This window comes from Exophiala bonariae (genome assembly GCF_035927105.1).
Source record: "Exophiala bonariae strain CCFEE 5792 chromosome Unknown scaffold_50, whole genome shotgun sequence".
In the NCBI taxonomy this organism is placed as follows: domain Eukaryota; kingdom Fungi; phylum Ascomycota; class Eurotiomycetes; order Chaetothyriales; family Herpotrichiellaceae; genus Exophiala; species Exophiala bonariae.
In genome coordinates, this window is record NW_027042525.1 from 1 (window position 1) to 12,701 (window position 12,701).

The 12,701-nt window shown below is 44.9% G+C and overlaps 4 protein-coding genes across 4 annotated transcripts; 3 read left to right on the forward strand and 1 right to left on the reverse strand.

The window, feature by feature from the left end:
* Positions 1-3,503: 3,503 nt before the first annotated feature.
* LTR84_011240 (uncharacterized protein) lies at positions 3,504-4,676 on the forward strand (the record flags this gene model as incomplete). Its single annotated transcript, XM_064854773.1, has 3 exons — positions 3,504-3,884; positions 3,986-4,399; positions 4,458-4,676. 3 exons carry the CDS (start codon positions 3,504-3,506, stop codon positions 4,674-4,676), a joined length of 1,014 nt encoding a protein of 337 aa, XP_064700089.1.
* Positions 4,677-5,327: 651 nt separating this feature from the next.
* Positions 5,328-6,388, forward strand: LTR84_011241 (uncharacterized protein; the record flags this gene model as incomplete). Its single annotated transcript, XM_064854774.1, has 2 exons — positions 5,328-5,601; positions 5,685-6,388. 2 exons carry the CDS (start codon positions 5,328-5,330, stop codon positions 6,386-6,388), a joined length of 978 nt encoding a protein of 325 aa, XP_064700090.1.
* A 513-nt stretch (positions 6,389-6,901) lies between these two features.
* Positions 6,902-8,445, forward strand: LTR84_011242 (uncharacterized protein; the record flags this gene model as incomplete). The annotated part of the gene is made up of 2 exons (XM_064854775.1): positions 6,902-6,910; positions 7,075-8,445. 2 exons carry the CDS (start codon positions 6,902-6,904, stop codon positions 8,443-8,445), a joined length of 1,380 nt encoding a protein of 459 aa, XP_064700091.1.
* Positions 8,446-8,450: 5 nt separating this feature from the next.
* Positions 8,451-12,624, reverse strand: LTR84_011243 (uncharacterized protein; the record flags this gene model as incomplete). Its single annotated transcript, XM_064854776.1, has 6 exons — positions 8,451-10,012; positions 10,060-10,414; positions 10,462-11,009; positions 11,057-11,605; positions 11,650-12,414; positions 12,462-12,624. The coding sequence occupies 6 exons, from the start codon at positions 12,622-12,624 to the stop codon at positions 8,451-8,453; spliced, it is 3,942 nt and encodes a 1,313-aa protein (XP_064700092.1).
* Positions 12,625-12,701: the final 77 nt, after the last annotated feature.

Genomic DNA, 12,701 nt, shown 5'->3' on the forward strand with positions numbered 1-12,701 from the left:
AAATAATAGAACTTATTATATATAATTATATCTAAAAGGGGCTAAGAAATAATATAGAATAATATATTAAAGAATATAATATATACTATAAAGTAAAATATATAAAATATAAACTATATAGATTACTATAATTAGTAGAAAATAAAGAAAAGATATAATTAAGAATAGCTATAAATTTTATTATAAAACTATCGCTATTAAAGAAACTAATAATAAAAATAATATATAATAGTATTCTTATAATTAATAATACTCTAATAAAGTATATCTATCTTTTATTATATAAAAAATTATTAATAGTAGAAGATCTAGTATATATTATAACGAGAATAGTATTCGTATAATATAGAATATTAGATATTATTATTATTAATAGAGATAAGTTATTTAATTTATAATTCTAGTAATTACTAATAGACTTATTAAGAATTAAATATAAGATATTAATATTATATTATCTATAGATAGACGAATAGACTAAAAGAATAAACTAAATAATTAAATAATACTTATAATACTATATTAACTATAAATAAAATAATTAAATTTAACTACTACTAATAGTATAATTTATCTTTAATAATAATAAATTAATAATAGGAATATTACCCTTCTTCGTAAACTATAGGAGATATCTAAAATTATTAAGAAAAAGCCTAAAATTAAAATCTAAAGTAGAAAAAGTAAAAATAATAGTAAATAAACTAAATAAATTATATTTCCTACTAAAAATAAGCTTAGATAAAATAGTAAAAATAATTACGAAAATAGTAAATAAGAAAAGATCTAAGAGACTAGACTTCTAGAAGAGAGAGATAGTCTATATTAATATAAAAGATATTAAAATATAAAGACTAAGTAAAAAACTTAATAATACGAAAATCGAATTATATCGAATTAAGAAAATACTAGGACTAGTATTATATAAATTATAATTACTAGAAGAAATAAATATCTATCTAGTCTTTTATAAATTATTACTAGAAAAGGTATTACCTAATATACAATCTAAACTAGTCTATATCGATAAGAATATCTAAGAATCGTATTATAATATAGAAGAGATTCTCTAATATCGCCTATAAAATAAATAAATAGAATATCTAATTAAATAGTTAGAATATATAAAGGAGAAAAACACTTAAGAACTAGGAACGAATCTTAACTCGAAACTTATTAACTAATACTAGTAGAATCTTAAAGAATTTAAGAAATACTTAGGAATATAGCCTAAAGCTAATTAACTAAGTCGTCTCTCGCGCTCTAAGTAAATAGAGATAATATTAATCTAGTAGGAGACTCGACTAACTCTAAAACCTTATAGCTATTAGACTCGAGACTCTAAGAGTATAATCGAGTATTCTCTATAGTAATAGCTTTCTTCGCTTTAGATTCTAGCTTTAATATTTCCTATCTTAATTTTACTTTATTTTAAAAAGCTTCGTCTATTTAACGACGAGCTTTAACTTAGGTAGTAATCGCTACCTCTTAAGCTTAACGAGAGACCTTAATTTCCTAAAGTAATCTTTCTCTCTCGAATCGTAATTATTCCTATTCTAATTTTATTATCCTTATATTATATATAGAATCTCGTATATAACACTCTCTATAACGACTAGAATAAATATATACCTTATACTTAATATCGTTACGATAATAAGAAGAATAAGCGCGAGATATTTTTTAACTAAAGATAATAATAAAGAAACTAAGGGCCTTATAATCGTCGATAGAAGTTATTAGTTTAGAGAAACGACAGCGACGCTCACTAGATTTATTAGTATATAGCTTAGATATAATTAGCTATAAGGAGAGAAATCGGGACGCGAAGAGAAACACTAACCTTAAGTACATTAAGAGTAACGCACGAATATAAAGGGGGGATAGTATTACAAATAGTATATACGGCCTACTTATAACTTAGAGAATTAGGTAGCTATATCGAGAACTAATAGGGTAACGTAACTTAGCCTAATATATAAGGCTAAGTTACGTAACTAGTAGTTAGTCCTTAGTAGTCCTTAGGGGAAATTAGCCTTCTTAGCGCTAAGTACACTAAGAATAACTAAGAATACTTATTTACGCTAAGGACGCTAGCACTATATATACACGCTCACTACTCTAGATAGGACTACTCGTAGTCAACTTCGTTAACAATCCTATACCTACATTTAGGATAATCTGGAACTAAGTTCTCTTCGTTCATACTTCACTTCACCATCCCGTATCCACCTATTAAGGAAACCCCTTGGTCAGACACTGTTCGTAGTTCCGATCATAACAATTTAGCGACCCTTCGAGCTGCTAAATGGAGCGGAAGAACCTTAATCCGGAGCTCCTAGAGTAGTATCAACACTAGGTTTAGCGCCGACGAGGCTTTATTAAACCTCAGCCTTGTCGACGAGGGTTTAGGATAATAGTGTAGTTAATAAATAGATAAAATAATGGCAGGATATGCAAAAGGGGTCAGTTTTACGGCTAAATTGGGCCTAGTTTGCACCCCTTGGCATAACTTGGTATTCGCTCGCAAATCCATTCGCTCTGGCCATTCGCTCCCGGAGGCATTCCCACATATTTAAAGCCTGAAACAGTCAGGCTGAGATTTGTATTATGGTGGTACGATAACAACAAGCCTAGGATCGAGCCTTCCCACTAGAATGCTTAGGTGGGAGGCTGGACCCTTCTTTGCTGGAGAGTGGGACTATCATGAAAGGCCAGACTTAAGCTTATCCTAAATGGTGAACGTCTCATTACTCAGTACCTTGTCCCCCCTCTGTGTGTCCCTCTCGAGTACCTACTTCATCGGATTGGAAAAGAAAGAAAACCATTCAGCCTGAGTTGGAAAACGACACACCTGTTCCATTTCAAAGCCTCTAATCATTCAAATTGAGTACATTAGTGAGATAACGCACAATATATCAGCAAGTCGATCGCATGAGCATCCAGATGACTAGCTTGCTACCTGGTGGCATCCCAGCCACGGTTCTGGAATATTGTAAGACGCGGGAAGCTTCGCCTATATCCAACCATCTAACTCGAACCATGGTTAGCTTCGAGACCACCGAGTCTAGTTGCGACAAGTCTTTACGATCAGCAAAACGTCGGAATCTTCCACTTCCTCCCTTGCTCGTCAGAAACAGGTACTGAACGATAGCTAGGGACCAAATCTGCCAAATAAAGGGTATATGTATGAGAACATTCCACTTACCTCCTGAAAGGCATACATTGGGGGAGAATGCATCCTGACCTCGCAGATTTATTGACCGGAAACATTACCCTAAGACTAAAGAACTTCGAAAAACGCTCCTGAAGGAATTCGATATTCCAGAGATTCTTGCCACAGACACGTGCACTAAACTAAATGGCTATTTTGGCAGCAAAAGCCATTACAATGGAGACACTCTTGAAAGTTATGGTATGAATTACTTGGACACCAAACATTCTGATCTTGTGCTTACCGACGGCGTGACGTAGTTACCTGGCTTCGCTGCTTGGTAAAAATGATGCCGAGAGTCGACGAAGACTCAAAGGGTAATCAAGTGATCCGTGCAGATTCTGACCTTCCCGACGATGAGGATGGCAAAGGTTACATTTGGTACGAAATGGGCCTTTTCACACAGTGGAAGAAAGCAGGCCATTCCAGAGCGTTGTGTATCGATGCTCCAGAGAAACTGCAATCAGAACTTCAGAGTGCGCTCCAAAGCAGAGACATCACACTTAATTTTAGCGACCCGTTTGCTCTGCATACCTCTATACTGGACCAAATGTTTCATCTGTACGATACTTCTGTTTGGAGAGTGCGCAATCCGGTCCGCAAAGTCGAGAAGGCTCGCGAAACCATAAAGAAGGAGAGAGCAGAGAGAAAGAAGCGGCCAAACGATGAGGTAAGGATTTGGTATCAAGCTCGGCTTGCAGTCAAAGCTCCCAAACAGGCAATTTACCCAACGACTAACAACCTATTTTTAATGGCTGTGGGAAACAATAGAGTGTTTCCCATACCGGATTTCGGGACGCTGCACGAGGTTTCAAGACACGCTATCCACGTTTCAGAGATTCTGTCAGTGACGATAGAAACCCTGCAAGGCTTACAGACGCAGCAGAAGTCAATTTACCAATGTTTGACGGATCTGGAAAAGACCTACACAGAGCAAGCCCAAGAGTATTTGAGCTTTCAACTCCAACTAGTAGCCAGCCTCAAGGCTCGATCAGTCTCGAACCACGAAAGGCTGAAGAACGAAATCGAATTGGTAATTCCTTCCCATCGGCCTCCACTCCTTTAGAAGGACGACAGAAACCTTATCGAACACAGGCTTACACGGTCCTCGTCCTCCAAGATAGCGAAGTGATGAGGACGGTCGCACTTCTGACGATGATTTTGCTACCTCCAACATTCCTATCGGTCAGTGAATCATATGATGAAATCTGCCCATTTCCGGGCTAACCCCTGTGGCTTGCAGACGTTCTTTAGCACGACGTTCTTCAGTTTCGAGGAAAGCGGTTGGAGAGTATCGCGTGCGATATGGATATATTTTATTATCGCCGTTCCGGTTACTTTGATATGTCTTGGTAGCTGGCATGTCTGGCTGTACGGCACAGGTAAGGCACGAGCAATACTGAACAAGTATGTCGAGCGGAGACGTACACTGGCTGCAAGAGGTGGTGTTCAGAGTGTATGAGGGGGCTAAATAGGTTTGATCTTTCTCGCAGTAATAGGATAGTCCTTCTCCAAAAATTCTCAATAAGAAACTTTATCGTTTTCGGCCTCCTTCCGCCACGCAGTAGCCCTCAAGAACTACCCAAGGCCAACGTGAACGAGCATACCGGACGACGGAGTTAATGGCATAAGTCCTGGCCTCTTCTTTCCCACTGAATTTGCGCATCGAAGCGAAGCCCAAAATGCCTAGTGGCAAGCCAGAAAAACATACCATGATGAGGCTAACCGCTCGCCTAGGATTCGCCATTTGTGGACTAGCGCCTCGGTGGAAGAGGTGTCTAACCCGGATACGCGGTGCGCAACTATGATTTCCCTACGTGAATAACGTTCTTGACTTAAGTCTCGTGGGAGATAAGGAGGGTTTGGTTCCATTACAGGTGTACTCTTCCCTTGATTAGAGGGTGAGGAGCTTGCACTATTCGATCTGTTACAATTTGTGATCTCGGCGATATGAAGGTGGTCCCGAGCTATCGCCTGACCATTACATGGCATCAAAGATTATTATCTTGGTATAAATAGGAGCTGGCGGCCGTTATTTGATCCCTTCCTGAAGACCTCGGAGTCTTGTTTTAAAACCGGGCAAGTATTCAGTTCACTCTATTTCACAGTCACCATGGGAGTCTTTTACAACCACTTTCACTCACAGCTGTTTGTCCAACCTGCATACCCGACAAGATCATTTGCCGGAGAGACCGTCATAATCACTGGTTCCAATGTTGGTTTGGGAAAGGAAGCAGCTCGGCACATTGCTCGGCTGGGGGCATCAAAGTTGATCCTCGCTGTCCGTAACGTTTCAGCTGGAGAAGAAGCCAAGAAGGATATCGAAAACACGACTCAGTGCGGCAGATCAGTTATCGAGGTTTGGCAGCTTGATCTAGCCTCATATGGTGAGTCCTCACGGGCTGCGAAGCATGATGGTCAACAACTGCAAATGAGTGTCTGAAGACTGACTGCCACCTCTGCCATACAGAATCAGTAAAAGCTTTCGCTAGCCGCGCATCGAGTCTGCAGCGTATCGATGTACTCCTTGAAAACGCTGGCATAGCCACTGCCCAATGGTCCATGGCGGAAGGACACGAGCGAACACTCACTGTGAATGTTATCAGTACTTTTTTACTTGCACTGCTGCTGCTTCCCAAGCTCAAGTCGACTGCTAAGCAGTTCAATACCGAGCCACGACTTACTGTGGTTAGCAGCGAAGTCCATGGATGGATCAAGTTTCCAGAGTGGAATGATCCAAATGTTTTTGAGACACTTGACAACAAGGAAAAGGCGAAAGCAAGCTTTGGGTCGCGGTATCCTTTGAGTAAATTACTGGAAGTACTGGTTGTCCGTGAAATTGCTCCTAAACTGGATGGTTCCGGAGTCATTCTCAATTACTTGAACCCGGGTCTATGTCGAACAGAACTTGGCCGCGAGGGCAATTTTGCGCTGAAGATCCTGTATGCCATCCGGTTCGCACGCACGACAGAAGTGGGGGGTCGGACCTTGGTAGCTAGTGCTGCGGCAGGACGTGAGTCTCATGGCAAGTGGATGACCGATGGTAAGGTCAACGACAACATGCTCGCGCCATTCCCACGAAGCAATGATGGGAAAAAGGCCTCGGAGAAGATTTGGAGTGAGCTGGCCGCAATAGTTGAGAACATCCAACCTGGAGTCACAAGTAATCTTTGATACTTCTGAGTAGACCAGGAAATATCTTTTGCTAGCGTTGAAGCCTACAAGACTTTCAGTCAATGGTACCTAAAGTGCATATGGACAGGAGTAAGCAAATAGGTGCTTAGCCTAAATTTAGAGCGTATCGTTAAACCTTCCTCTAAAAGGTGCCAAGCCACCCCGCAGTTGGCACGCGCTAGCGCTTTCCTCCGCAACTTTCAGTGGACCTCCGTGACATCCTCGCGCTTCTTGTCAACTTGAGGCACTTCATATTATTTGCCTGTGGTTGTGGTGACCTTCAAAGGCCTCATAACAAGCAATCAAATGCCAGGTTAAGATCGGTCTCCCGCTATATTGGACACTACCCACCTTGCTACTTGAATCGTTCGACTGTTTGCGATCACGTTCAAAGCTCTGTCTTGGGCTCTGAAATTGTCAGCGCCCCAAACCCAGTCATGCTCAGGGCAATTCGATCCTCCTAACCGGTAGCCAAGAACAATAACTACGTGCGATAATCCTCGGTACCTACCAATGACTACGGTCTGCATAGTCCATAGTCGACCAAGTTTGCAGAGTACAGATCGATGGTACAGAAGAGGAAGCAGAATGCACCCAGGAAACGCAGTGGGTGCTCCACGTGCAAGAGAGCCCATGTTCGTTGTTCGGAAGAGCGACCAACATGCTCGAGGTGCCAACGCCTTAAGCTAGAGTGCGACTATCAGATCAAGCTGTTGTGGGAAGAGGATGCCCTTCAACGGAACATAGCTCATGGGAGAGGAAAAGCTCCAGCTCGCAAACGAGAGGTCGCTCAACTGGTCGAACAGCCTCTCGCCTACCGGGTTTCCGAGTATGAATTCTGCAATACCACAACATCGGATTTTGATGCCATGTACTGGAACAGCCCATCAAGCTTAGGTATCGACGATGAAGACGATAGCGATGTCGAGGAAGTGGTGCGGGCGACCGGATTGAAATGCATCCCAGTCCCGCCACATTCGCCTTATCTTGGTTCAGATGCGTTTCTTCTGGACTACTACATCAGTGAGCTCTCCCCAAAATGTTCACTCAGTAGGATCAACAACCCTTATCTTTATACTCTGCTGCCTGTTGCATTCGAGTTCGAGCCTCTCAGGAACGCTTTACTGGCAGCTGCAGCCAATGAACTACGCCTTCAACAGCATGGAGAGTTTGAGAAATTGGCGTTGAAGCTCAGAGATGCCGCCATCAGAGGACTTCGTGCTCATCTTCAGACAGCGGAGATGGATTGGAGGGGCTTGGCAGTCATGCTGATGTTCTGCTTCTATGATATCTCTGACGGGTGTGCACCTTCTTGGATTACACATCATAAAATGGCACTGAAAATGTTAGACCGCCTTCGAGCCAACTCAAAGACAGACACGAGTTTGAAGGCGCTCTGTGAAATCTACTTCGTGGCTCATGAGGTCATGGGACAGACTGCGTGGGAGAATCCGTCTCCTGTCCGTGACCTCTTATGGATTCCACACAACCCACAAGAGATTGATGTTTTGACAGGCTGCTCCCGTCAGCTCCTGTCAATTATACATCGGATATCATCCCTCGCTCAACGCATAAGGCAGAACACTTTTCGCGCGAATGATCAATTGTTGAGTGAAAAGTCAGCGCTGATCCAGGAGTTGTTGACTCTCCATCAGGTCCCCGCTTCTGGAAGCAATGACCTGAATGTCGTCCAGACTGTTGCAGAAGCAAAACGTCTTGCCGCATTGATCTACCTGGAAGAGAAACTGCCCGTAGTCGGGTTCCCAGAACCACGTCAAATCGACCCGACCGCAATCGTGCAAGATCTTCTTGAAGTCCTATCTGGTCTGCCACTACATAATGCTGCTACACTCTGGCCACTATTTGTCTTGGGTGTGTCACGTTTTACTACTCACGATCAGCTTATGATCGTGCTCTCTAGGTTGCTCTGCCTGGAACAGTCTCGTCCACTGGGCAGCATCTGTCATGCTCGTCGCATAGTGCAAGGTCATGCAGGGGATTCTCCGTTAAGTATTGATCGCTACCAAACTTCCAAGGCACGAATCAGCCTGGCTTAATTTATCTATGCGGACTCGGTTTGAGCTGTTGCATATGCCGAGACACTCCCAACTGCTCGAGGCCACTGGGTTTTGGCCGGGTTGGCCTTACTGAGCACAGCTCCTAGTGAGCCAAAGCCACCGCCACCTGGTGTGTGAATAATACAACGGTCTCCTGTGTCCATCTCCACCATGTTCTTGGGGCCAAGATTAACCCATCTTTCCCCTCCGTCATGCGTTCTCTTGACCCAGTAATTGGCCCCACGGTCGCCATCCTCGCCTCCACACATTCCGTACGGCTTGGTCACTCTTCTCTCCGTGATGACACTGAATGTCAGTGGGGCTCTGCACTCTATGTCGCGAATAGCACCATTGCCACCAGAGTGTCCTCCTCTCCCACCGCTCCCTTCACGGATCGCAAACTCCCGGAGAACGACTGGGTATCTCTTTTCCAGCAATTCACAGTCTGTTATTCTGGTGTTCGTCATTCCAGTATGCACTGCGCTCGCCCCATTGGCAGTGGCTGTTGCTCCCGAGCCTCCACAAATTGTCTCTCCAAAGGCATATGCAAACCCGGTCAAAGGCTTCCCTTCTCTATCTTTCCCACCTTTCCCGAAGAATCCTAAGCAATTCATACAGCCTTGACTGGCTCCTGCGACCTCGAAAGCCTTCATAATCACGTCACAGACACGTTGAGACGTTTGTGTATTGCCAGCACAGACTGCTGCGCCGGCTGATGGATTGAGGAAGGATCCTTTGGGAAGAATAATGGTCGCTGGAGCCAAGCAACCTTGGTTCATTGGAATTTCTGCTCCAATTAGGAGACGTAGGCAATATAGGACTGCTGAATGAGTGATTGCTGGTGGTGCATTCATGTTACCCAAAAGTTCGCAAGATGATCCGGTAAAGTCGAAAGTTGCATCACCGGTGGGCTGTATCTCTACCTTCAGCTTGACAGTGGACCCGTTGTCCATAGAATCTTCTGCGTATAGGTAGGGGCCTCTTTGTTTTAGCGTCTCTTGTAATAATGATCGTACTGCGATGGCAGCGTTGTCTTGGATTGCCGACATGTACAGCTGAACCACTTCTTGTGACAGTTCATCCATCAATGCCTTGACTAAATTCGCACCCTTGTTGTTGGCAGCGACTTGTGCCTTCAAATCTGAGATATTCGCAGGGAGAGAGCGACTACCACTGCAACCTGGATATTTCCCAGGCTCAAGAAGGATCTCCGAAATGCCGGCTTCATCAAAGTAACCATTATGGATGAGTCGGAACGATCGAATCGCTGCGCCTTCCTGCCACAGCTCTGTGGAGTTTGGTGGCATGGAAGTGCCCCCCAGACCACCGATGTCGGTGTGATGGCCCCGTGAGGCGACATAGAAAGCCACTTCCTTGCCTACCTGGTCGAACACGGGAGTGATGACGGTGATATCGGGCAAGTGAGTCCCACCTGATTCCGGATGATTGGAAACCAACACGTCACCTGGGATTAGCTTTCCTTTGTTGATCTCGTGCTGATATCGGACTGCGTAGCTCATGGAGCCGAGATGGACAGGGACGTGTGGTGCGTTGGCCACAAGTCCCGCTACGTATTGTTAGTTTTGAATACAAGGTCAGGAAGACAGGACTCACCATCTGGTCCAAAGATCGCACATGAGAAATCCAGTCGTTCTTTGATATTCAGCGACACTGATGTGTTTTGCAGTGCCCTGCCCATTTGCTCCGCGATACTCATGAAGCGATGCCCGAATGTACTCAACGTGGCTGGGTCGACCTTCTGGTCAGAGACTTCGGCCTTTGCAACAGTTGAAACATCGATAACTACATGTGAGGTCAATATTTTTGCTTCCGCACCAGGGGCAATCACCAAGGTCTGCGTCTCATCTAGAATGATTGCGGGACCTTTGATGACATCTCCGGGTGTGAGATCTTGCAAAACGTGTACGGGAGATTCTTGAGCTCCCTGGCCCTGGAAGTACACTGTTCGCTAGCCGATGTTAACAAAAAGTCATCGGAAGGGTCGATTTGACTTACCAGATTCACGGATTTGCCGGCAACACTTCCAAATTTCAGGCTACGAAGCTCACGCGAAAGCTGCTCGGCATCTGGAGTCGTCCCCTTGGTCTCACCAATGCCCCTGACGCGGATATCATCGATCAGAATGGGACGATCGTCTGGGAAGACGAAGTTGAATTCCTGCAGGTGTCGCTTGAGGAAGCCGGCCTTGAAACCAGTCTCTGCGGTCTCCATTATCATCATGGCGGTCTCGGTACCCTTATACCGCATATTCAAGAAATATTCGAACCTAACCTGACCCTTAGGTATTCCTTGGGCGATGATTTTTGTCTCGACTTGATCCTGCAGGCCGGCAAATATTTCGCTCAAACCAGCCCGACAATCGTCAGTGAATGTCTGGCTATGCGGCTTCTGTGCTTCTTGTACGACATCCGCCAAAGCCATGCCGTACGCTGACAGAATGCTAGAATAGCGGTGGATGATGATGGTTTGGATTCCAAGTTTGGATGCTAAATCGCATGCATGTTGACCGCCTGCACCCCCAAAGACGCCGAGGTTGTGGGATGCTAAGTATGGTTAACTTCTGTAACGGCCAAAGGATCTATGAACTTACCCAAAGAATGGCCCTTTGCCTCAGTGAGTGCACGGATAGGTCGGCACATAGCCTCATTGGCAACATCAAGAAAGCCACAGGCAACCTGTTGGGGCGTCAAGAAACCTCCTGTCTCGGAGTTAATGCTTTTTGTGAGCTCGTCGAATTTGGTCCGGACAATATCTTCGTCCAAGGGCTGGTTTTCTTTCGGGCCGAAAATAGACGGGAAAGATTCAGGTACAAGACGGCCCACGAAGAGATTGGCGTCTGTGACGGTTAGTGGGCCGGCTTTGCGGTAGCATGCGGGCCCAGGATGCGACGATGCACTCTCAGGTCCAACAGTGAACAACCCATTTCTCCAAGTCAGGATCGAACCACCACCTGCTGCTACTGTGTTGATGTCAAGCTGGGGGCTTTGAATTGTTACACCAGAAGTGGTTGTCTCAAAGACATGTTCAAAAGTGCCACCGAATCGGGACACATCTGTACTCGTTCCTCCCATATCGAAGCCTATCACTGGCGTTTTCGTCTCTGGATCGAACGATGTTCTTGCATAACCCACCACGCCGCCTTCAAAAGTCAGTCACATTTCCCATACTCAAGAAGCCACTCACCTGCTGGACCACTCAATATACCCTTCAGACCATTGAAGTGATCGTGCCTCACGAGTCCTCCATCTGACTGCATGAACTCGCATTTCACGTCATCTAGATGGGCGCCTTCGAAACCTTTCTTAAAACCTTCTAGATATCTTTTGATTTCTGGAGTCAGGTAGGCGTCTGCAGAAGCTGAACTGCCACGGGGCACCATCTTAATCATGCTAGCAGCGACCTCAGAGGAGAGTGAGACATGCTTGAATCCTGCTTGCACGGCCAGCTCCCTGGCCCTCGTCTCGTGTTTGGGAAAAACGTAGGAATGAGCAAAACAGATCGCGACTGTGTCAAAACCCTTGGATCGAAGCTGCTCAAGCTGCTGGAGAAGCTTCTCTTCATCGAGTGATTGCAGGATACGGATCAATTGGCCATTGAGACCGCGCTCCAATACTCCTGAGACCTCCTCCGTCGCATTGAACAGCCCATCAACGTCTTCATCAAAGGCTTCAATGGTAACACGCTCCTCGACTTCGCAGACATCAGAGTAAAGCACGTCTGGCTTCACAATGTTGAGATCGAAGAGTCGAGGTCGTGATTGGTAGCCAATTGATAGAAGGTCCTTGAAACCTTTGGTCACAAGAAAAGCATGTTTCGTTCCCTTTCTCTCCAGCAGTGCGTTGGTAGCAACCGTAGTTCCCATGCGGATGCTCTCAATCGAGCCTTTAGGCAATGGCATATGCCTGGGAATTTCAGCTCCCGTGTATGCACATATGACTCTCCGTATACCTGTAATGTCAGAATAGTGTCATAAGAAGTAAGCTTGTTGGACTCACCTTCCACAGGTGCATCATCGTAGTTGCCTGGGTCGACAGACAGGAGCTTGAAGACCAGGTCTGGTTGGCCTGGTGCAGTTGCCCAAATGTCCGTGAATGTGCCACCTCGGTCGATAGCAATCTTGATCCCTTGGACCGACTTAGGGTGCGAGACGGAGCCCATCTTGTTGTTGCACTTGAGGGACATCGTCTAAGTGTGCTTGCAGACTCTTTTTAAATCACTATAGCCTCTCACCAGTC